This window comes from Pogoniulus pusillus, chromosome 20 (assembly GCF_015220805.1).
Source record: "Pogoniulus pusillus isolate bPogPus1 chromosome 20, bPogPus1.pri, whole genome shotgun sequence".
Classification (NCBI taxonomy): domain Eukaryota; kingdom Metazoa; phylum Chordata; class Aves; order Piciformes; family Lybiidae; genus Pogoniulus; species Pogoniulus pusillus.
The window spans coordinates 21,388,959-21,413,497 of NC_087283.1; the positions used below are offsets into that span (position 1 = coordinate 21,388,959).

The 24,539-nt window shown below is 59.8% G+C and overlaps 1 protein-coding gene across 1 annotated transcript in view; it reads left to right on the forward strand.

Moving 5' to 3' along the window:
• CNGB1 (cyclic nucleotide gated channel subunit beta 1) overlaps nt 1-24,295 on the forward strand; it is a 50,562-nt gene extending 26,267 nt beyond the window's left edge. The window contains 17 exon segments of the mRNA XM_064159762.1: nt 3-80; nt 1,142-1,299; nt 3,401-3,604; nt 5,646-5,854; nt 7,421-7,471; nt 8,294-8,380; nt 9,894-9,958; nt 11,946-12,068; nt 13,134-13,275; nt 14,678-14,837; nt 16,669-16,766; nt 16,855-16,938; nt 18,748-18,866; nt 19,779-19,925; nt 21,882-22,077; nt 23,811-23,930; nt 23,932-24,295. Coding sequence (XP_064015832.1) covers nt 3-80; nt 1,142-1,299; nt 3,401-3,604; nt 5,646-5,854; nt 7,421-7,471; nt 8,294-8,380; nt 9,894-9,958; nt 11,946-12,068; nt 13,134-13,275; nt 14,678-14,837; nt 16,669-16,766; nt 16,855-16,938; nt 18,748-18,866; nt 19,779-19,925; nt 21,882-22,077; nt 23,811-23,930; nt 23,932-24,039 — 2,149 coding nt within the window. The 3' untranslated portion in view covers nt 24,040-24,295.
• Nucleotides 24,296-24,539: the final 244 nt, after the last annotated feature.

Here is a 24,539-nt window from a genome sequence, read left to right on the forward strand (position 1 = left end):
GATGGCACCCCCCTACTGGTGCCCACCACCCATGCTTCCAACAGGCTGGCAGTGCCCAGTGTGGCACCAGCGTCCCCCAGGTATGGCTGAGTCCAGGGATGGTCCCCAGCTGCTGGGGAACCTCATCCCTCCTGATGGTGCTGGTAAGAGGAGAGGTTGGACTGCCCAACCAACCAGAGCATGGCACTCAGTGCCAACCTAGCACCCAGCCCTGCCCAACCAACCACACCATGGCACTCAGTGCCAACCTAGCACCCAGCCCTGCCCAACCAACCACACCATGGCACTCAGTGCCAACCTAGCACCCAGCCCTGCCCAACCAACCACACCATGGCACTCAGTGCCAACCTAGCACCCAGCCCTGCCCAACCAACCAGAGCATGGCACTCAGTGCCAACCTAGCACCCAGCCCTGCCCAACCAACCACACCATGGCACTCAGTGCCAACCTAGCACCCAGCCCTGCCCAATCAACCACACCATGGCACTCAGTGCCAACCTAGCACCCAGCCCTGCCCAAACAACCACACCATGGCACTCAGTGCCAACCTAGCACCCAGCCCTGCCCAAACAACCACACCATGGCACTCAGTGCCAACCTAGCACCCAGCCCTGCCCAACCAACCACACCATGGCACTCAGTGCCCAGCCAGCCTTGGATTCAACCCCTCCAGCCACAGCCACTCCACCACCTCCCTGGGCAGCCCATGCCAGTGCCAATCACTCTCTCTGCCAGCAGCTTCCTCCTCACAGCCAGCCCAGTTCTGCCCTGCCACAGCTTCAGCCTGGGGCCCCTTCTGCTGCTGCTGCCTGCCTGGCACCAGAGCCCAACCCCACGTGGCTGGGTTGGCACTGAGTGCCATGCTCTGGCTGGGCAGGATGGGAAGCACAGCACACCTCTTGCTCTCCCTTCTGCCCTTGATGCTTCTCACCTCCCTCTGAGGTCCTCTCCCACCTCAGGGCAGAGGTGAAGCTGAGGACTGTGCCGCTCCAGACCTTCCTCTGTCTTCTTCTGAGCCAAATGCCCCTGGCAAAGGCCTCCTTTAGGAAGCTGGAAAGGTTAAAATCTGGGATGTGGGAAGCTGCTCCTGGAGCTCTTCCCACCTGGATGTGACCCCCTGCTGCTGCTGCTGTCCCTGCAGCCTGCCTGAGCGCCTGGGCTCGGCCACCAGCACCAGCAGTGCCCTCATCAGCAGCCGCCTCCAGGAGCTAGTGAGGCTCTTCAAGGAGAGGACTGAGAAGGTGAAGGAGAAGCTGACTGACCCCGAGGTCACCTCAGATGATGAGAGCCCTGGGCCATGTGAGTTCCAGCTGGGTGGGCAGCCTTTGACTGGTGGGCACAGGGAGGAAGATGCTCAATTGGCGGCTCAAAGCCCTTAGGATGAGTGGCTGGAGGTGGAGAAGGACCTAAGGGTTGTGACTAGTGGCTACCTGGTGATGAGGTAGCAGCCAAAAAAGGCCACCAGCAATCTTGGCTTGCATCAGGAGTAGTGTGGCCAGCAGGTGGAGGGGTGTGGTTGTCCCACTCTGCTTGGCACTGGGGAGGGCACACCTCGAACCCTGGGGTGGGATTCAGGAGGACATGGAGGGGCTGGAGGAGGTCCAGAGAAGGGGGGCAAGGATGTGGAGTCTCTTTCTCTGGAGGCTTTCAAGCCCTGTCTAGGGATGTGCTGCTGTGAGACTTGAGCTAGATGCTAGAGGGTCCTGCTCTGGCAGGGGGTGTTGAGCTTGAGGAGCTATGGAGGTCACCTCCAACCCCTACCATCCTGTGATCCATGGAGGTCCCTCCCAACCCCTGTGATCCATGGAGGTCCCTTCCCAACCCCTGTGATCCATGGAGGTCCCTCCCATCCCCTGTGACCTATGGAGGTCCCTTCCAAACCCTGTGATCCATGGAGGTCCCTCCCATCCCCTGTGATCCATGGAGGTCCCTCCCATCCCCTGTGACCTATGGAGGTCCCTTCCAAACCCTGTGATCCATGGAGGTCCCTTCCAAACCCTGTGATCCATGCAGGTCCCTTCCCAACCCCTGTGATCCATGCAGGTCCCTTCCCAACCCCTGTGATCCATGGAGGTCCCTTCCCAACCCCTGTGATCCATGGAGGTCCCTCCCATCCCTTGTGATCCATGGAGGTCCCTCCCATCCCTTGTGATCCATGGAGGTCCCTCCCATCCCTTGTGATCCATGGAGGTCCCTTCCCATCCCCTGTGATCCATGGAGGTCCCTCCCATCCCTTGTGATCCATGGAGGTCCCTCCCAACCCCTGTGATCCATGGAGGTCCCTTCCCAACCCCTGTGATCCATGGAGATCCCTTCCAGCCCCTGTGATCCATGGAGGTCCCTTCCCAGCCCCTGTGATCCATGGAGATCCCTTCCAGCCCCTGTGATCCATGGAGGTCCCTTCCAGCCCCTGTGATCCATGGAGGTCCCTCCCAACTCTGTGATCATCCATGGAGGTCCCTTCCAGCCCCTGTGATCCATGGAGATCCCTTCCAGCCCCTGTGATCCATGGAGGTCCCTTCCCCACCCCTGTGATCCATGGAGGTCCCTCCCAACTCTGTGATCATCCATGGAGGTCCCTTCCAGCCCCTACCACCCTGTGATCCCATGAACAAAGGTGGGGAAGGGTCTGGGGCAGAGGGCTGGGGAGGGGCAGCTGAGGGAGCTGGGGGTGTGCAGTGTGAGGAAGAGGAGGCTGAGGGAGACCTCATTGCTCTCTGCAGCTGCCTGAGAGGAGGCTGCAGCCAGCTGGGGCTGGGCTCTGCTGCCTGGGCTCAGGGGATAGGAGAGGACCTGGCCTGGGGTTGTGCCAGGGGAGGCTCAGGTTGGGGAGGAGGAGAAATTCCTTTGCTGGTGATGGAGGAGGTCCAGAGAAGGGCAACAAAGGTGGGGAAGGGTCTGGAGCAGAGGGCAGGGGAGGAGCAGCTGAGGGAGCTGGGGGTGTGCAGTGTGAGGAAGAGGAGGCTGAAGGAGACCTCATTGCTCTGTGCAGCTCCCTGAGAGGAGGCTGCAGCCAGCTGGGGTTGGGCTCTGCCCACATGCACCAAGCACCAGGACAAGAGGACACAGCCTCAGGCTGTGCCAGGGGAGGTTCAGCTTGGAGATGAGGAAGAGCTTCTTGCCAGCAAGGGTTGCCAGGCCCTGGCCCAGGCTGCCCAGGGAGGTGTTGGAGTCCTCATCCCTGGGGGTGCCTGAAAGCTGCCTGGATGTGATGCTGAGGGAGGTGGTTTGGTGCTGGTGGTGGCTCAGCAGTGGCACTGTGAGCTCTTTTTGGGGGGGGTGGGTGGGGGGGGAGGAGGGGAGAGCTTGGGGCTTGGTGACCTCTAAAGGCTCTTCCCACCTCAGCATCTCTGTGGCTCGGTGCTTTTCCTCCCCTGTAACCCTGAGTGACCTCTCCCAGCCCCAGGCACAGCAGCTCCAGCAGCAGCAGCAGCAGCAGCAGCAGCTCCAGCAGCGCCGCCTGCCCCGGGAGGGGCTCTGGAGGGGTCCAAGGCAGCAGGAGGGGAGCACTGCTGCCAGATGCTCTGCTGCACCTTCCAGCAGCCTCCCTGGTTGGATCGCCTGAGGAGCTGCAGCTTCCCCAGCAGCATCGACCCTCTCACCAGTGAGTGCTGGGCACAGCCTCCGGCCCGGGCTGGCCGCGGAGGGGGAGGGGGGCAGGAGGCTTCGCAGGGAAAGGAGGGCAAGGAAGGGAGGAGCAATTGGCCTGAGACTCTGAGCTCTCAACCGCCCTCTGCTGAACTTCCCCTCTCCTTCCTCCCCCCCTTTCCTCTGCCCCTCTCCTTCCTTCCTCCCCTCTCCCCTCTCCTTCCTTCCTCCCCTCTCCCGTTTCCTTCCTTCCCCCCCTCTCCCCTTTCCTTCCTTCCTTCCCCCCTCTCCCCTCTCCTTCCTTCCTCCCCTCTCCTTCCTTATTCCCCTCTCCTTCCTTCCTCCCCTCTCCTTCCTTCCTCCCCTCTCCTTCCTTCCTCCCCTCTCCCCTCTCCTTCCTTCCTTCCTCCCCTTTCCCCTCTCCTTCCTTCCTCCCCTTTCCCCTCTCCTTCCTTCCTCCCCTCTCCCCTCTCCTTCCTTCCTCCCCTCTCCCCTTTCCTTCCTTCCTTCCTCCCCTCTCCCCTCTCCTTCCTTCCTCCCCTCTCCCCTCTCCTTCCTTCCTCCCCTCTCCCCTCTCCTTCCTTCCTCCCCTCTCCCCTCTCCTTCCTTCCTCCCCTCTCCCCTCTCCTTCCTTCACCCCCTCTCCCCTCTTCTTCCTTCCTCCCCTCTCCCCTTTCCCCCCCTTCTCCCTTTCCCCTTTCTTCCTCCCCCCTTCCCCCTTTTCCCTTCCCCCTTTTCCCTTCCCCCTTTTCCCTTCCCCCTTTTCCCTTCCCCCTTTTCCCTTCCCCCTTTTCCCTTCTCCCTTTTCCCTTTCCTTCCTCCCCCTTCCCCCTTTTCCCTCCTCCTCCCATTTCCTTTTCCTTCCTCCTCCCATTTCCCTTTCCTTCCTCCCCCCCTCTCCCCTATCCTTCCTCCCTTCCCTTTCTCCTTTCCTTCCTCCTCTCCCTACTTTCCTCTTTCCAGCTTGCCCAGGGAGGTTATGGAGCACAGAGACACAGTGAGGGTGGGCAGAGCCTGGCACAGGTTGCCCAGGGAGGTTGTGGAGCACAGAGACACAGTGAGGGTGGGCAGAGCCTGGCACAGGTTGCCCAGGGAGGTTGTGGAGCACAGAGACACAGTGTGGATCTGGAGCATTCTGGAGCCTCACCCTGGTGTGGATCTGGAGCTTTCAGGAGCCTCTCCATGATGTGAATCTGTTGCATTCTGGAGGCTCTCTGTGGTGTGGACCTGTTGCATTCTGGAGCCTCACCCTGGTGTGGTTCTGGAGCATTCTGGAGCCTCACCCTAGTGAGGATCTGGAGCTTTCAGGAGCCTCTCCATGATGTGCATCTGTTGCATTCTGGAGTCTCACCCTGGTGTGGTTCTGGAGCATTCTGGAGCCTCTCCCTGGTGTGGATCTGGAGCTTTCAGGAGCCTCTCCATGATGTGAATCTGTTGCATTCTGGAGCCTCATCCTGGTGTGGTTCTGGAGCATTCTGGAGCCTCACCCTGGTGTGGTTCTGGAGCATTCTGGAGCCTCATCCTGGTGTGGTTCTGGAGCATTCTGGAGCCTCACCCTGGTGTGGATCTGGAGCTTTCAGGAGCCTCTCCATGATGTGAATCTGTTGCATTCTGGAGGCTCTCTGTGGTGTGGACCTGTTGCATTCTGGAGCCTCACCCTGGTGTGATTCTGGAGCATTCAGGAGCTTCTCCATGATGTGAATCTGTTGCATTCTGGAGTCTCACCCTGGTGTGGCTCTGGAGCATTCTGGAGCCTCACCCTGGTGTGGATCTGGAGCTTTCAGGAGCCTCTCCATGATGTGAATCTGTTGCATTCTGGAGGCTCTCCATGATGTGAATCTGTTGCATTCTGGAGCCTCACCCTGGTGTGATTCTGGAGCATTCTGGAGCCTCACCCTGGTGTGGTTCTGGAGCTTTCAGGAGCCTCTCCATGATGTGCATCTGTTGCATTCTGGAGCCTCACCCTGGTGTGGATCTGGAGCTTTCAGGAGCCTCTCCATGATGTGAATCTGTTGCATTCTGGAGCCTGACCCTGGTGTGTTGCCCCTTGTCTGCAGACCTGCTGTATGTGCTGTGGCTCTTCCTGGTGGTGCTGGCCTGGAACTGGAACTGCTGGCTGATCCCAGTCCGTTGGGCTTTCCCTTACCAGACACCAGCAAACCTTCCCTTCTGGTTGCTGATGGACTACCTCTGTGACCTTGTCTACCTGCTGGACATCCTCATCTTCCAGACTCGACTGCAGTTTGTCCAAGGAGGAGATATCATAGTGAGTGTCAGCCTCCTGCACCTCACCCACCACTGAGACAGCCTCCAGGGACCTCTCCCATCCCCATCACTGCAAGCAGTGGGGATGGTGCTGGGCACTGAGCTCTGAAACTGAGCTCTCTGAGCTCTCCCATGGCTGCAAGTTGGACCAGATGACCCTCAAATGTCTCTTTCAACCCATGATGAGGTCTTGAGCAACCTGTATGATGGATACAATGGGGTGAGGGGGGCTGGGAAGAGAGGATCTTTGAGGTCCCTTCCAACCCAACCCATCCTGTGGCCACTCTGCAAGCATCTCTCTTGCCAGGTGGCACTGGAAGGGTCTGCCCTAGGCAGAGGTGTCCTTGCCCATGATGGATATGGAGGGGTTGGGCAGAGATGATCTTTGAGGTCCCTTCCAACCCAACCCATCCTGTGGCCACTCTGCATCTCTCTTGCCAGGTGGCACTGGAAGGGTCTGCTCTAGGCAGAGGTGTCCCTGCCCATGATGGATATGGAGGGGTTGGGCAGAGATGATCTTTGAGGTCCCTTCCAACCCAACCCATCCTGTGGCCACTCTGCATCTCTCTTGCCAGGTGGCACTGGAAGGGTCTGCTCTAGGCAGAGGTGTCCCTGCCCATGATGGATATGGAGAGGGGTTGGGCAGAGATGATCTTTGAGGTCCCTTCCAACCCATCCTGTGGCCACTCTGCAAGCATCTCTCTTGCCAGGTGGCACTGGAAGGGTCTGCAGCATCTCCTCTGGCTCTGTGTCTCTGTATCAAAGATGCTTGGAGAGGTGCTGGAGCCACAGGCTGCCCAGGGAGGTTGTGGAGTCCCTGTGCCTGGAGGTGTTCAAGGCCAGGTTGGATGAGGCCTTGGGCAAGCTGGGCTGGGGGGAGGTGTCCCTGCCTGTGGCAGGGGGGTTGGAGCTGGATGAGCTTCAAGGTCTTTTGATTAGGTCCCTTCCAGCTACTCCATGAATCCATGATCTGGATCTCATCTTGCTTGGGATTGGTCTCTGCCCCCTGGGCTTGGGTGGTGGAAGGAGGAGCTGGCCTGAAATTGTGCTCCTTCTCCCCCTCCTCTTCCCTCTCCCTCCTTCCCTCTCCTTCCCTCTCCCTCCCTTTTCCTCCCCCTTCCTCCCTCTCCCTCCCTCTTCCTCCCTTTCCCTCTCTTTCTCTCACTCTCCTTCTCCCTCCCTTTCTCTCCCTCTCCCTCCCTTTCTCTCCTTCTTCCTCTCCCTATCCCTATCCCTCTCCCTCCCTTTCCCTCCCTCTCCCTTTCTCTCCCTCTCCCTTTCTCTCCCTCTCCCTTTCTCTCCCTCTCCCTTTCCCTCCCTCTCCCTCTCTCCTCCTCCCTCTCCCTCCCTTTCTCTCCCTCTCCCTCCCTTTCCCTCCCTCTCTCTCTCTCCTCCTCCCTCTCCCTCTCCCTCTCTCTCCCTCTCCCTTTCCCTCCTTCTCTCCTCCCTCTCCCTCTCTTTCTCTCACTTTCCTTCTCCCTCCCTTTCTCTCCGTCTCCCTCCCTTCCTCTTCCTCCCTCTCCCTTTCCCTCCCTCTCCCTCTCCCTCCCTGTCTCTGCCCACCCAGACTGACCAGAAGGCCATGAAGGAGAACTACCTGAGGTCACAACGCTTCAAGGTTTGCCACCCTCAAGCCCTCTGCTCCTTCCAGCCCAGCCTGGAGCCTGCATCTCTCCCCTACCTCCCCATGCCTGCAGCTCTCCCCTACCTCCCCATACCTGCAGCTCTCCCCTACCTCCCCATACCTGCAGCTCTCCCCTACCTCCCCATACCTGCAGCTCTCCCCTACCTCCCCATACCTGCAGCTCTCCCCTACCTCCCCATACCTGCAGCTCTCCCCTACCTCCCCATACCTGCAGCTCTCCCCTACCTCCCCATGCCTGCAGCTCTCCCCTACCTCCCCATACCTGCAGCTCTCCCCTACCTCCCCATGCCTGCAGCTCTCCCCTACCTCCCCATACCTGCAGCTCTCCCCTACCTCCCCATACCTGCAGCTCTCCCCCCCCTCCCCACGCCTGCAGCTCTCCCCCATCTCCCCATACCTGCAGCTCTCCCCTACCTCCCCATGCCTGCAGCTCTCCCCTACCTCCCCATACCTGCAGCTCTCCCCTACCTCCCCATACCTGCAGCTCTCCCCTACCTCCCCATACCTGCAGCTCTCCCCCCCCTCCCCACGCCTGCAGCTCTCCCCCATCTCCCCATGCCTGCAGCTCTCCCCTACCTCCCCATGCCTGCAGCTCTCCCTCCCCCTCCCCATACCTGCATCTCTCCCCCATCTCCCCATGCCTGCAGCTCTCCCCTACCTCCCCATACCTGCAGCTCTCCCCTACCTCCCCATGCCTGCAGCTCTCCCCCTACCTCCCCATGCCTGCAGCTCTCCCCCTACCTTCCCATGCCTGCAGCTCTCCCCCTCCAATGCTTTTCTTTCCCTGCCTCTCAGATGGATTTGCTCTCCCTCCTGCCCTTGGATTTCTTCTACTTCCAAGTCGGTGTCAACCCACTCCTGCGCTTCCCTCGCTGCCTGAAGGTGAGTCAGAGCCACTCAGAAGGACCCCGAGCTGGAGTGAGGGAGTCACAGGGTCACAAGGATCACAGGATGGAGAGGCTGGAAGGGACCTCAGGGATCCTTTCCACCCTCCCCCCTGGCCAAGAACACATCCAGAGAGGGCTGGGAAAGCCTGCAGAGAAGATGACTCAGTGTGGAGGAGTCTCCAGCTGGGGCTTGCTGGACTCACCAGTGATGGCAAGAGGCTGGGCAGAAGAATAGAATAGAATGGAATAGAATGGAATGGAATGGAATAGAATGGAATAGAATGGAATAGAATAGAATAGAATAGAATAGAATAGAATAGAATAGAATAGAATAGAATAGAATAGAATAGAATAGAATAGAATAGAATCAACCAGGTTGGAAGAGAGCTCCAAGCTCATCCACTCCAACCTAGCACCCAGCCCTGCCCAAACAACCACACCATGGCACTCAGTGCCAACCTAGCACCCAGCCCTGCCCAAACAACCACACCATGGCACTCAGTGCCCAGCCAGCCTTGGCTCCAACCCCTCCAGCCACGGCCACTCCACCACCTCCCTGGGCAGCCCATGCCAGTGCCAATCACTCTCTCTGCCAGCAGCTTCCTCCTCACAGCCAGCCCACACCTGCCCTGACACAGCTTCAGCCTGGGGCCCCTTCTGCTGCTGCTGCCTGCCTGGCACCAGAGCCCAACCCCACCTGGCTACAGCCTCCCTGCAGGCAGCTGCAGGCAGCAATCAGCTCTGCCCTGAGCCTCCTCTGCTGCAGCCTGCACCCCCCCAGCTCCCTCAGCCTCTCCTCACAGGGCTGTGCTCCAGGCCCCTCCCCAGCCTTGCTGCCCTTCTCTCAGCACCTTCCAGTACTGCAACTTCTCTCTGCAATTCAGGAGCCCACAGCTGGACACAGCACTCCAGGGCTGGCCTGAGCAGGGCTGGGCACAGGGGCACAAGAACCTCCCTTGTGCTGCTGCCCACACTGCTCCTCAGCCAGCCCAGGATGCCACTGGCTCTGCTGCCCACCTGGGCACACTGCTGCCTCCTCTGCAGCTGCTCTCTCACAGCACCCCCAGGGCTCTCTCTGCCTGCCTGCTCTCAGCCCCTCTGGCCCCAGCCTGCACTGCTGCTTGGGGCTGCTGTGGCCAAAGTGCACAACCTGCCCTTGGCCTTCTTCACTCTCATCCCCTTGGCCTCTGCCCACCCATGCAGCCTGCCCAGGTCCCTCTGCAGGGCTCTGCTGCCCTCCAACAGCTCCACAGCTGCTCCTAGCTTGCTGCCAAGCCTTGCCCCCAGAAGCCTTGCAGAGCTGTTGGGCAAAGGCTTCAGCCCAAGTCTGACCTTTGAGGAGCAGCAGAGCTGTTGGAGAAGGAGCCTGACCCATCCCTGGCTCTTCAGGCTGCAGAGGGGGGAGGGCAACGGGGAGGGGTCTGTGGGGGGGGTCACCTAACGCTGCCAGTGCACAGTGGGGGGAGCCTGCAGGGAGCTGCAGCACTCTGCTTTCCTTCCCCTCCCAGTACATGGCCTTCTTCGAGTTCAACAGCCGCCTGGAGGCTCTCCTGAGCAAAGCCTACGTCTACAGGTGAGGGGGGGAAGGGGCAGAGGCTGTGCAGCTGCTGTTTGCCATCAGAGGAGGAGGAGGAGGAGGAGGAGGAGGAAAAAGAGGAGGAGGAGGAGGAGGAGGAGGAGGAGGAGGAGGAGGAGGAGGAGGAGGAGGAGGAGGAGGAGGAGGAGGAGGAGGAAAAAGAGGAGGAGAAGGAAAAAGAGGAGGAGCAGGAGGAGGAGGAAAAAGAGGAGGAGAAGGAGGAAAAAGAGGAGGAGAAGGAAAAAGAGGAGGAGGAAGAAGAGGAGGAGGAGGAGGAGGAGGAAAAAGAGGAGGAGGAGGAGGAGAAGGAGGAGGAGGAGGAGGAGGAGGAGAAGTGGAGGTGAAGGAGGAGGAGGAGGAGGAAAAAGAGGAGGAGGAGGAGGAGGAGGAGGAGGAGGAGGAGGAGGAGGAGGAGGAGGAAAAAGAGGAGGAGGAGGAGGAGGAGGAGGAGGAAAAAGAGGAGGAGGAGGAGGAGGAGGAGGAGGAGGAGGAGGAAAAAGAGGAGGAGAAGGAGGAAAAAGAGGAGGAGAAGGAAAAAGGAGGAGGAAGAAGAGGAGGAGGAGGAGGAGGAGGAGGAGGAGGAGGAGGAGGAGGAGGAAAAAGAGGAGGAGGAGGAGAAGGAGGAGGAGGAGGAGGAGGAGGAAAAAGAGGAGGAGGAGGAGGAGGAGGAGGAAAAAGAGGAGGAGGAGGAGGAGGAGGAGGAGGAGGAGGAGGAGGAGGAGGAGGAGGAGGAGGAAAAAGAGGAGGAGGAGGAGGAGGAGGAGGAGGAAAAAGAGGAGGAGGAGGAGGAGGAAAAAGAGGAGGAGGAGGAGGAGGAGGAGGAGGAGGAGGAGGAGCTGGTGTGCACCTAGCTTGGGCTTCTGAGGTCTTTTCCCACTGCCCCCAGATCAGTTGCTGTGGATATTGGCTGCTGCAGGTGGGATGTGGAGGTGCTGGAAGCCACAAGGGGTTAGCATCAGCTCTGCCTTGAGCCAGCAGGGACAGGGCTGCTGGAAGTGAAGAGGAAGCACCAGGGGTGGGTGTGAGACCTTCACCTCCAATCCTGCCTCCAGCTCTGGTGGCCTCAACAGAAGGGAGGGCACAGAGATGTTGGAGTGAGGCCAGAGGAGGGCACAGAGGTGATGGCAGGGTTGGAGCAGCTCTGCTGTGAGCACTGCTGAGGGAGCTGGGGGGGTGCAGCCTGCAGAGGAGAAGGCTCCAGGGGCAGCTCAGAGCTGCTGCCAGGGCCTGAAGGGAGCCTGCAGGCAGCTGCAGGCAGCAATCAGCTCTGCCCTGAGGCTCCTCTGCTGCAGCCTGCACCCCCCCAGCTCCCTCAGCCTCTCCTCACAGGGCTGTGCTCCAGGCCCCTCCCCAGCCTTGCTGCCCTTCTCTCAGCACCTTCCAGCACCTCAGCAGCTCTCTGCAATTCAGGAGCCCACAGCTGGACACAGCACTCCAGGGCTGGCCTGAGCAGGGCTGGGCACAGGGGCACAAGAACCTCCCTTCTCCTGCTGCCCACACTGCTCCTCAGCCAGCCCAGGATGCCACTGGCTCTGCTGCCCACCTGGGCACACTGCTGCCTCCTCTGCAGCTGCTCTCTCACAGCACCCCCAGGGCTCTCTCTGCCTGCCTGCTCTCAGCCCCTCTGGCCCCAGCCTGCACTGCTGCTTGGGGCTGCTGTGGCCAAAGTGCACAACCTGCCCTTGGCCTTCTTCACTCTCATCCCCTTGGCCTCTGCCCACCCATGCAGCCTGCCCAGGTCCCTCTGCAGGGCTCTGCTGCCCTCCAACAGCTCCACAGCTGCTCCTGGCTTGCTGCCATCTGCAGCCTCCCTGCTGCTGGACTCAATGCCCTGCTCCAGAGCATCCATAAAGATACTGAACAGGTCCCTGGTGTCTCAGCCTCTCCTAGGCAGAAGGATGCTCCCTTCCCCTCAGCACCTTGGGGGCCCTGCCCCAGCAGACATCAGCTTCTCTGCCCTCCTGCTCTCCCCTTTCCCCTGCAGGGTGATCCGGACCACTGCCTATCTCCTCTACAGCCTGCACCTCAACTCCTGCCTCTACTACTGGGCATCAGCCTATGAAGGGCTGGGCTCTACCACCTGGGTCTATGATGGAGAAGGAAACAGGTAGCAGCCAGGGCTTGGGGCCTCCTGCAGCAGCTTGCTAGAGCAGGAAAGGAAGGCAGTAGGATGCTGCTGGCATCAGGGATGCTGCTGGCATCAGAAAACTAAGCCCTGAAGTCAGGGGGTTGGGGGGTGCCAGGAGAAGATGTGGAGCCAGGAGGGGTGTGCAGGAAGGTGTGGAGCTGTGAGGTGAAGAGAGGCTGCAGCTGGGCTGAGGGTGGGGGGAAGCTGCAGGGGAAGAGGCTGGAAAAGTGGGGGGGAAGAGGCTGGAAAAGTGAGGGGAAAGAGGTTGAAGTGGCAGGAAAGGGGTTGGAAAAGTGGGGGGGAAGAGGCTGAAAAAGTGGGGGGGAAGAGGCTGGAAAAGTGGGTGGGAAGAGGCTGGAAAAGGGGAGGGAAGAGGTTGAAAAAGTGGAAGGGAGAGGCTGGAAAAGTGGTGAAAAAGAGATTGAAAAAGTGGGGGGAAAGAGGCTGAAAAAGTGGGGGGGGAAGAGGTTGAAAAAGTAGGGGGGAAGAGGCTGGGAAAGTTGGGGAAAAGAGGCTGAAGGAATGGGGGGAAGAGGCTAAAAAAGTTGAGGGGAAGAGGCTGGAAAAGTGGGGAGAAAGAGGTTGAAGAGCTGGGGGGAAGAGGCTGGGAAAGTTGGGGGGAAGAGGCTGGAAAAGGGGGGGGAAGAGGCTGGAAATGTGGGGGGGAAGAGGCTGGAAAAGGGGAGGGAAGAGGTAGAAAAAGTGGAAGGGAGAGGCTGGAAAAGTGGGGAAAAAGAGATTGAAAAAGTGGGGGCAAAGAGGCTGAAGGAATGGGGGGAAGAGGCTAAAAAAGTTGGTGGGAAGAGGCTGGAAAAGTGGGGGGGAGAGGTTGAAAGAGTGGGGGGAAAGAGGCTGGAAATGTGGGGGGGAAGAGGCTGAAAGAGTGGGGGGAAGAGGCTGGAAATGTTGGGGGGAAGAGGCTGAAAGAGTGGGGGGAAGAGGCTGGAAGAGTTGGGGGGAAGAGGCTGGAAGAGTTGGGGGGAGGAGGCTGGAAGTGTTGGGGGGAAGAAGCCTTCCTTGAAGCTGTCTTCTCTTCCCTCCCAGCTACATCCGCTGCTACTACTGGGCAGTCAAAACCCTGATCACCATCGGGGGGCTGCCAGACCCCAAGACCCTCTTTGAGATCATCTTCCAGCTGCTCAACTACTTCACAGGGGTCTTTGCCTTCTCTGTCATGATAGGGCAGGTGAGCAGAAGCCACAGAACCAGGCAGGGCTGGGAGGGAGCAGAAGGAGCAGGCAGTGCCAACCCCTGCCATGCCCAGGGACACCCTACCCTAGAGCAGGCTGCACACAGCCTCAGCCAGCCTGGCCTCAAACACCTCCAGCCATGGGGCCTCAACCCCCTCCCTGGGCAACCCATTCCAGCCTCTCCCCACTCTCCTGCTCAGCAACTTCCTCCTCCCCTCCAGCCTCACTCTCCCCACCTCCAGCTTTGCTCCAGCCCCCCCACTCCTGCCACTCCCTCACAGCCTCCAAAGTCCCTCCCCAGCTTTTTTGCAGCCCCCTGCAGATGCTGCAAGGCCACCAGAAGGTGCCCTGGGAGCCTCCTCTGCTGCAGCCTGCACAGCCCCAACTCTTTCAGGCTGTGCTCACAGCAGAGCTGCTGCAGCCTCTCAGCATCCTCCTGGCCCTGCTCTGGACACTCTGCAGCATCTCCACAGCCCTCTTGTGCCAGGGGCTCCAGCACTGGATGCAGGACTCCAGGTGGGCTCTCAGCAGAGCAGAGATTGGATGTGAGGAACAGGTCTGAGATGAGAGCAGAGCAGAGTGAGGTTGGATGTGAGGAGTGAGCTCTGCCCCAGGAGGCTGCTGGAACCCCGCAGCAGGTTGCCCAGGGAGGTTGTTGAGCTCTCATCCCTGGAGATATTCAAGTTGAGGCTCAGCAGAGCTCTGGGCAACCTGATCCAGTGGAGGATGCCCCTGCTGAGTGCAGAGGGGTTGTAACCATCCTCACTGCCCATCCTCACTGTGTCTGCGCTCCACAACCTCCCTGGGCAACCTGTGCCAGGCTCTGCCCACCCTCACTGTGTCTCTGTGCTCCACAGCCTCCCTGGGCAACCTGTGCCAGGCTCTCCTCACCCTCACTGTGTCTCTGTGCTCCACAACCTCCCTGGGCAAGCTGTGCCAGGCTCTGCCCACCCTCACTGTGTCTCTGTGCTCCACAACCTCCCTGGGCAACCTGTGCCAGTCTCTGCCCACCCTCACTGTGTCTGTGCTCCACAACCTCCCTGGGCAACCTGTGCCAGTCACTCCCCACTCTCACTGTGTCTCTGTGCTCCACAGCCTCCCTGGGCAACCTGTGCCAGCCTCTCCCCACCCTCACTCTGTCTGTGCTCCACAACCTCCCTGGGCAACCTGTGCCAGGCTCTCCCCACCCTCACTGTGTCTCTGTGCTCCACAACCTCCCTGGGCAACCTGTGCCAGGCTCTGCCCACCCTCACTGTGTCTCTGTGCTCCACAACCTCCCTGGGCAACCTGTGCCAGTCACTCCCCACTCTCACTGTGTCTCTGTGCTCCACAACCTTCCTGGGCAACCTGTGCCAGGCTCTGCCCACCCTCACATTCAGTCACCTTCTCCCCTCTCAGATGCGGGACGTGGTGGGCGCCGCCACCGCGGGGCAGACCTACTACAGGAGCTGCATGGACAGCACCATCAAGTACATGAACTTCTACAGCATCCCCAGAGCTGTCCAGACCAGGGTGAGAACCTGGTACGAGTACACCTGGCACTCTCAAGGCATGCTAGGTGAGATCCACCTGCTCCAAGGTGCCACACTTGGCACCCCCTCCCTGCCCTCCTCTGCGGTAGCAGCCCCGAGGATGCTGCTGCAGGATAGGTTTTGGGGTGGGTGGAAGTGGCTCAGGTAGGCTCTGGGCTGGTTTGGTTTTGGCCACCTGAGTGGTTTGGCTTGGGAGGGAGCTTGGGAGGTTATTTAGTTCCAATTCCCTTCCACCCTGAAGTCAGGGATACCTGCAGGTCGCTGAGGGTCCCATCCAGTCTCCACCTGGATGCCAGCAGGTGATGGAGAAGGGGCAGAGGGTGTGAGGGGTTGGAAAGGACCTCCTGAGATCATCCAGTCCAACCCTTGCCAGGGCTAGAATGTAGCTCAGGTGGCACAGGAACACATCCAGCCAGGGCTGGGAAGGAGACTCCACAACCTCAGTGGGCACCTTGAGGAGGCAGCATCACTCCCAGCACCCTGAGTCCAGCATCCCTCCTGCAGGTCCCAGAGGAGAGGGCAGTGGCTGATGCCAGAGGGCATCCAGTAGCAAACTTCACTGCCTCACCCTGCCAGTGAGGCAAGGAGTGGGCTTGGCAAAGCCCTCTGGGATCATCCAAGTCCAACCAGCAACTCAACCCCACCATGCCCACTAAATCATGGCCTCAAGTGCCATGGGCACACCATTCTGGGGCACCTCCAGGGACTCCACCACCTCCCTGGGCAGCCTGTGCCAAGCCCTGACCACTCTGGCACCAAAGGAATCTTTCCTCCTCTCCAACCTAAGCCTGCCCTGGGCAGCCTGTGCCAATCCCTGACCACTCTGGCACCAAAGGAACATTTCCTCCTTTCCAACCTAAACCTGCCCTGGGCAGCCTGTGCCAATCCCTGACCACTCTGGCACCAAAGGAATTCTTCCTCCTCTCCAACCTAAGCCTGCCCTGGGCAGCCTGTGCCAATCCCTGACCACTCTGGCACCAAAGGAATTCTTCCTCCTCTCCAACCTAAGCCTGCCCTGGGCAGCCTGTGCCAATCCCTGACCACTCTGGCACCAAAGGAATCTTTCCTCCTCTCCAACCTAAGCCTGCCCTGGGCAGCCTGTGCCAATCCCTGACCACTCTGGCACCAAAGGAATTCTTCCTCTTCTCCAACCTAAGCCTGCCCTGGGCAGCCTGTGCCAATCCCTGACCACTCTGGCACCAAAGGAATCTTCCTCCTCTCCAACCTAAGCCTGCCCTGGGCAGCCTGTGCCAATCCCTGACCACTCTGGCACCAAAGGAATCTTTCCTCCTCTCCAACCTAAGCCTGCCCTGGGCAGCCTGTGCCCATCCCTGACCACTCTGGCACCAAAGGAACATTTCCTCCTCTCCAACCTAAGCCTGCCCTGGGCAGCCTGTGCCAATCCCTGACCACTCTGGCACCAAAGGAATCTTTCCTCCTCTCCACCCTAAGCCTGCCCTGGGCACACTGTGCCAATCCCTGACCACTCTGGCAGCTATTTTGCCTTCTCTCCAACCTGGCCCATCCCTGGCACAATCTGAGATCATTTCCTCTTCTCCAGCCACTCTCCAGGCAGGACCTCTGTGCCCACTCTCCAGGCAGGACCTCTGTGCCCACTCTCCAGGCAGGACCTCTGTGCCCACTCTCCTGGCTCAGCCTCACTGCTGTCCCTGAGTGCCACCAGGCCAGCAGGGGGTGGTTCTCCATCCCCCCTCTGGCTTCAGACTTGCAGGTCGGTGGGGGGTGGTGGTGACAGGCTGGAGGAGCTGGATCCTGCCCTCTGCCAGCAGAGCCCAGGTTGCTTTCCCAGTGCCACCCTAAGGCTGGCAGCTGCCACCTCTCTGCTTTGCCCCCCAGATGAATCCGAGCTGCTGGTGCAGCTGCCAGACAAGATGAGGCTGGACCTTGCCATCGACGTGAACTACAGCATCGTGAGCAAAGTGGCCCTCTTCCAGGTACCCTCCGCGGCTCGGCTGGCGGCTGGCACAGCCTGCCCGGCTGGCACGGGCTAACAGCGCCCCCCTCGGCTCTGTTTGGGCTCAGGGCTGCGACAGGCAGATGATCTTTGACATGCTGAAGAGGCTCAGGTCGGTGGTCTACCTGCCCAACGACTACGTGTGCAAGAAGGTAAGGAGCTGCTCGGGTGCCCACCTCAGCCCTGGTGTCGTGGCTGGGCGCTGAGGGCACGGTAAGGGTGGCACAGGCTCAGCTTGGGGATGGAGTTGAAAGCAGAAGCATCCTGGGCTGGAGCAGAGCAGAGGCTCTGCCATCTGCTGCTGCTGCTGCAGCCAGGGGAGTAGGCAAAAGCCTGCAGGGCTGCAGCAGAACCTCGGGGGCAGAGAATGGGTTGGGTTGGCAAAGCTCTCTGAGGTCAGCCAGGCCAAGCAGCAACCCAACCCCACCGTGGGCATCAAGCCCTGGCCACAGGTGCCATGGGCACAGGGGTCTGGAGCGGGCACTGCACCACCTGCCTGGCCTGTAGGGTAGGGAGGGGAGAGCAGTGAGGCTGGGGAGGGGGTTGGGGGGCATGGGGTAAGAGGTGCTGAGGGAGCTGGGGGTGGGCAGTGTGAGGAAGAGGAGGCTGAGGGAGAGCTCATTGCTCTCTGCAGCTCCTTGAGGGGAGGCTGCAGCCAGCTGGGGCTGGGCTCTGCTGCCTGGGCTCAGGGGATAGGAGGAGAGGAAACAGCAGCAGAGAACTGCTTGGGTTGGCAAAGCTCTCTGAGGTCAGCCAGGCCAAGCAGCAACCCAACCCCACCATGGGCACCAAACCCTGGCCACAAGTGCCATGGGCACAGGGGTCTGGCACACCTCCAGCCATGGGCACTGCACCACCTCCCCTGGGCAGCCTGTGCCAAGCCCTGACCACTCTGGCACCAAAGGAATTTCTCCTCCTCTCCAACCTGAGCCTCCCCTGGCACAATTCCAGGTCAGGTCCTCTCCTTCCATCCCCTGAGCCCAGGGGGCAGAGCCCAGCCCCAGCTGGCTGCAGCCTCCCCTCAGGGAGCTGCAGAGAGCAATGAGCTCTCCCTCAGCCTCCTCTGCCCCACACTGCACACCCCCAGCTCCCTCAGCTGCCCCTCCCCAGCCCTCTGCTCCAGACCCTTCCCCACCTTCGTTGCCCTTCTCTGGACCTCCTCCAGCCCCTCAGTGTCCTCTGGCAGTGAGGACCAAGTGAGCAAGAGCAGCAGAAGATGGCATTGGACAACTCCAGACACCTCTCAGCACCTAACATCTTCTCCACAAACACTTCTTAGGTGTCCTAAGGGCACCTGGGCAGGAGATCCATGAGGTCTGCCTGGTCCTGGGCACCTGGGCAGGAGATCCATGAGGTCTGCCTGGCCCTGGGCACCTGGGCAGGAGATCCATGAGGTCTGCCAGGTCCTGGGCCCCTGGGCAGGAGATCCATGAGGTCTGCCAGGTCCTGGGCACCTGGGCAGGAGATCCATGAGGTCTGCCTGGTCCTGGGTACCTGGGCAGGAGATCCATGAGGTCTGCCTGGCCCTGGGCACCTGGGCAGGAGATCCATGAGGTCTGCCTGGGTATGGGCACCTGGGCAGGAGATCCATGAGGTCTGCCAGGTCCTGGGCCCCTGGGCAGGAGATCCATGAGGTCTGCCAGGTCCTGGGCACCTGGGCAGGAGATCCATGAGGTCTGCCAGGTCCTGGGCACCTGGGCAGGAGATCCATGAGGTCTGCCTGAGTCTGGGCACCTGGGCAGGAGATCCATGAGGTCTGCCAGGTCCTGGGCACCTGAGCAGGAGATCCATGAGGTCTGCCAGGTCCTGGGCACCTGGGCAGGAGATCCATGAGGTCTGCCTGAGTCTGGGCACCTGGGCAGGAGATCCATGAGGTCTGCCTGAGTCTGGGCACCTGGGCAGGAGATCCATGAGGTCTGCCAGGTCCTGAGCCCCTCACTCAACACTCATCCTCATTCCAGGGGGAAATTGGCCGTGAGATGTACATCATCCAGGCAGGCCAAGTGCAGGTCCTGGGGGGCCCTGATGGCACAACTGTGCTGGTGACCCTGAAAGCTGGAGCTGTGTTTGGAGAAATAAGGTGAGTGAAGCAGTGCCAGGGAGCCAGGGCAGCTCAGCTGGTGGGCTCTGGGGGAGGAGGGTGCCAGGGGAAGGCACCAGCACCACCCTAATGCATCCTTCTGGTTGAGAGACACCAACACTGAGCTGTGTCTGCTCTGCTCATTCCAGCTTTTGGCTGGGAAAAGGCCTCCAGGACCATCCAAATGGGCAGGGCTGGGTGCTAGGTTGGCACTGAGTGCCATGCTCTGGTTGCTTGGCCAGGGCTGGGTGCTAGGTTGGCACTGAGTGCCATGGTGTGGTTGTTTGGGCAGGGCTGGGTGCTAGGTTGGCACTGAGTGCCATGGTGTGGTTGGTTGGACAGGGCTGGGTGCTAGGTTGGCACTGAGTGCCATGGTGTGGTTGGTTGGGCAGGGCTGGGTGCTAGGTTGGCACTGAGTGCCATGGTGTGGTTGTTTGGGCAGGGCTGGGTGCTAGGTTGGCACTGGCTGCCCTCGCAGCTCTCTTCCAACCAGGTTGCTCCTCTGATTCTTCGCTGTGAGGCTGCTGGAGGCCAGGAGCAGGCTGCCCACAGAGGCTGCAGAGTCTCCTCCTCTACAGAGCTTCCAACCCTCCCCTGAGCCATTGTGCCCCTGGCAAGCTGCTGTGGGTGCCCTGCTTGAGCAGGGAGAGGTTGAACAGAACACTTTAGCTTGGAAGGGACCTTCCAAACCATCCCCTTCCAACCCTTGACACGGGCAGGGACCACCTCCAAGAACCAATTCCTCCTCCAACACCTCCAGGCAGGGGACAGCCACAGGCTGACATCCAGAGATCCTTCCCAACCTTTTCCACCTTGCTGACACTCCATGCCCAGGGTGGGGGCTGTGAGGTCCTGCTGGAGTTGTGCCTCCCAGCACTGATGCCTGTCCCTTGTCCCCCTCCTTTCCCCCAGCTTGCTGGCAGCAGGAGGGGGCAATCGGCGCACAGCCAACGTGGTGGCTCACGGCTTTGCCAACCTCTTCATCCTGGACAAGAAGGACCTGAATGAGATCCTGGTGCACTATCCAGAGTCTCAGAAGCTGCTGAGGAAGAAGGCCAAGTGAGTGGTGGGGGAGGGGGGCTACTGCTTTCCTAGGCTGGGGTAAGGGGGGGGTGGCAGAAGAGCATCACGAGGTGAAGGCGCAGAAACGACTTTGGCACCGCTGAGATTTCTCCTCCTGCCCTCCCCGAGGTGCCAAAGGTTCCTTTTCACTTGAAAACCTGCCTGTTTTGGGGTCCTTTTTCCCCCTGCACTAAAGAGGATCCAATCCCCTCAACTTGAAGTCATTTTCACAGCATCCCAGTATCACAGCATCCCAGTATCACAGCATCCCAGTATCACAGTGTCACAGTATCACAGCGTCACAGTATCACAGCGTCACAGTATCACAGCATCCCAGTATACGCATCCAGTATCACAGTCATCCCAGTTTCACAGCATCCCAGTATCACAGCGTCCCAGTATCACAGCATCCCAGTATCACAGCATCCCAGTATCACAGCATCCCAGTATCACAGCGTCCCAGTATCACAGCGTCACAGTATCACAGTATCACAGTATCACAGCGTCCCAGTATCACAGCATCCCAGTATCACAGCATCCCAGTATCACAGCATCCCAGTATCACAGCATCCCAGTATCACAGTATCACAGTATCACAGTGTCACAGTATCACAGCATCCCAGTATCACAGTATCACAGTATCACAGCGTCACAGTATCACAGCATCCCAGTATCACAGCGTCACAGTATCACAGCATCCCAGTATCACAGTGTCACAGTATCACAGCATCCCAGTATCACAGCATCCCAGTATCACAGCGTCACAGTATCACAGCATCCCAGTATCACAGCGTCACAGTATCACAGCATCCCAGTATCACAGCGTCACAGTATCACAGCATCCCAGTATCACAGCGTCACAGTATCACAGTGTCACAGTATCACAGCATCCCAGTATCACAGCATCCCAGTATCACAGCATCCCAGTATCACAGCATCCCAGTATCACAGTGTCACAGTATCACAGCATCCCAGTATCACAGCGTCACAGTATCACAGTGTCACAGTCTCACAGTATCATCAGGGTTGGAGGAGACCTCACAGAGCATCAAGTCCAACCCTTTAGCACAGAGCTCAAGGCCAGACCATGGCACCAAGTGCCACGTCCAGTCCTGCCTTGAACAGCTCCAGGGATGGTGACTCCACCACCTCCCTGGGCAGCCCATTCCAGTGTCCAATGACTCTCTCAGGGAAGAACTTTCTCCTCACCTCCAGCCTAAATTTCCCCTGGCACAGCCTGAGGCTGTGTCCTCTTGTTCTGGTGCTGGCCACCTGAGAGAAGAGAGCAACCTCCTCCTGGCCACAACCACCCCTCAGGTAGTTGCAGACAGCAATAAGGTCTCCCCTGAGCCTCCTCTTCTCCAGGCTAACCAATCCCAGCTCCCTCAGCCTCTCCTCGTAGGGCTGTGCTCAAGGCCTCTCCCCAGCCTCGTTGCCCTTCTCTGGACACGCTCAAGCATCTCAATGTCCCTCCTAAACTGGGGGGCCCAGAACTGAACACAGCACTCAAGGTGAGGTCTAACCAGTGCAGAGCACAGGGGCAGAATGACCTCCCTGCTCCTGCTGGCCACACCATTCCTGATGCAGGCCAGGATGCCACTGGCTCTCTTGGCCACCTGGGCACACTGCTGGCTCATGTTCAGGAGGGTATCAATCAGCACCCCCAGATCCCTCTCTGTCTGGCTGCTCTCAGCCACTCTGACCCCAGCCTGTATCTCTGCATGGGGTTGCTGTGGCCAAAGTGCAGCACCCTGCACTTGGAGCTATTGAACTCCATCCCCTTGGACTCTGCCCATCTGTGCAGGTGGTCAAGGTCCTGCTGCAGAGCCCTTCTGCCCTCCAACCCAGCCACATCTGCCCCCAGCTTGGTGTCATCTGCACACTTGCTGATGACTGACTCCATGCCCTCATCCACATCATCATCATCATTTTCCTCCCCCTCCTTGCACCTAGGAAAATGCTGAAGTCCAACACCAAAGCCAAAGAGGAGAAAGCAGCCCCTGAAGACTCACTGATCATCCCCCCTAAAGCTGAGACCCCAAAGCTCTTCCAGGCTGCCCTGGCTGCCACGGGGAAGCTGAGGGGTAAAGGGCCACTGGCACAGCTGCGTTGGAGGCTGAAGGAGCTGAAGGGCATGCAGGTGGCACAGGTGAGCTCGGGGCAGGTGCCAAGTCGCTGCTCTCCCTCGCCGCAGCTTGGCAGCAGAGCGGCTGCAAAGCTGCCCTGTGGGGAAGGAGCTGGGGGGTGCTGGTTGGCAGCTGGCTGAAGATGAGCCAGCAGTGTGCCCAGGTGGGCAAGAAGGGCAGCAGCAGCTTGGTTTGGATCAGCAGTGGTGTGGGCAGCAGGAGGAGGGAAGCGATGGTGCCCGTGGGCTGGGCACAGATTGAGTGCTGGGTTGGGTTCTGGGTGGCACAGGATGGGGAAGGCATTGAGGTCCTGTAGGGTGTGAGGGGAGAGCAATGAGGCTGGGGAGGGGGTTGGGGGGCATGGGGTAAGAGGTGCTGAGGGAGCTGGGGGTGGGCAGTGTGGGGAAGAGGAGGCTGAGGGAGACCTCATTGCTCTCTGCAGCTCCTTGAGGGGAGGCTGCAGCCAGCTGGGGTTGGGCTCTGCTGCCTGGGCTCAGGGGATAGGAGGAGAGGAAACAGCAGCAGAGAACTGCTTGGGTTGGCAAAGCTCTCTGAGGTCAGCCAGGCCAAGCAGCAACCCAACCCCACCATAGGCACCAAACCCTGGCCACAGGTGCCATGGGCACAGGGGTCTTGGACATCTCCAGGCATGGGCACTGCACCACCTCCCTGGGCAGCCTCTGCCAAGCCCTGACCACTCTGGCACCAAAGGAATTTCTCCTCCTCTCCAATCTAACCTTCCCCTGGCACAATTCCAGGCAAATTCCAGAGGCTGCCCAGGTGAAGAGGTGGAGAGGCCATGCCTGGAGGTGTTCCATAAAGCTGCAGCTATGGCACTTGGGTGCCATAGTGTTAATGCCCATGGTGGCATCAGACTGTGGCACTCAGTGCCAACCTAGCACCCAGCCCTGCCCAAACAACCACACCATGGCACTCAGTGCCAACCTAGCACCCAGCCCTGCCCAACCAACCACACCATGGCACTCAGTGCCAACCTAGCACTCAGCCCTGCCCAACCAACCACACCATGGCACTCAGTGCCAACCTAGCACCCAGCCCTGCCCAACCAACCGCACCATGGCACTCAGTGCCAACCTAGCACCCAGCCCTGCCCAAACAACCACACCATGGCACTCAGTGCCAACCTAGCACCCAGCCCTGCCCAAACAACCACACCATGGCACTCAGTGCCCAGCCAGCCTTGGCTCCAACCCCTCCAGCCACGGCCACTCCACCACCTCCCTGGGCAGCCCATGCCAGTGCCAATCACTCTCTCTGCCAGGCCACACCTACCCTGCCACAGCTTCAGCCTGGGGCCCCTTCTGCTGCTGCTGCCTGCCTGGCACCAGAGCCCAACCCCACCTGGCCACAGCCTCCCTGCAGGCAGCTGCAGGCAGCAATCAGCTCTGCCCTGAGGCTCCTCTGCTGCAGCCTGCACCCCCCCAGCTCCCTCAGCCTCTCCTCACAGGGCTGTGCTCCAGGCCCCTCCCCAGCCTTGCTGCCCTTCTCTCAGCACCTTCCAGCATCTCAGCAGCTCTCTGCAATTCAGGAGCCCACAGCTGGACACAGCACTCCAGGGCTGGCCTGAGCAGGGCTGGGCACAGGGGCACAAGAACCTCCCTTCTCCTGCTGCCCACACTGCTCCTGAGCCAGCCCAGGCTGCCACTGGCTCTGCTGCCCACCTGGGCACACTGCTGGCCACACTCTGCCTGATTTTTGTTTGTTTTACCTTTGCCTTTTTGTTTCTGGCTCCCAGGGTCCCACCTTCAGCCCAACACCACCCAAATCCCCTGTGCACCAGAGATCACCTCTCACATCCCACCAAGCTCCTGCTCACCTGGAAGGAGGAATCAGCTCCAAATCTGCTGACAACTTCAGTCACCATTCAGGTGGTTTCTACTGCTCGAGAGGATGAAGAAATCCTTGCAGCTGAGATTTGCCAGAAAGAAGGAGAAGAAGAAGAAGAGGGGAAAAAAGAGAAGTGAAAAAGAAAGAACAAAGCACCAAACCCGAAGCAGGTCCTAGAGTAGGAGTAGGACTCAAGCAACCACATGGGGGGGATAGAAGCTTTTTGCTCTTAAGCATAGAATCAACCTGGTTGGAAGAGAGCTCCAAGCTCAGCCAGGCCAACCTAGCACCCAGCCCTGCCCAACCAACCACACCATGGCACTCAGTGCCAACCTAGCACCCAGCCCTGCCCAAACAACCACACCATGGCACTCAGTGCCAACCTAGCACCCAGCCCTGCCCAAACAACCACACCATGGCACTCAGTGCCAACCTAGCACCCAGCCCTGCCCAACCGACCACACCATGGCACTCAGTGCCAACCTAGCACCCAGCCCTGCCCAAACAACCACACCATGGCACTCAGTGCCCAGCCAGCCTTGGCTCCAACCCCTCCAGCCATGGCCACTCCACCACCTCCCTGGGCAGCCCATGCCAGTGCCAATCACTCTCTCTGCCAGGAGCTTCCTCCTCACAG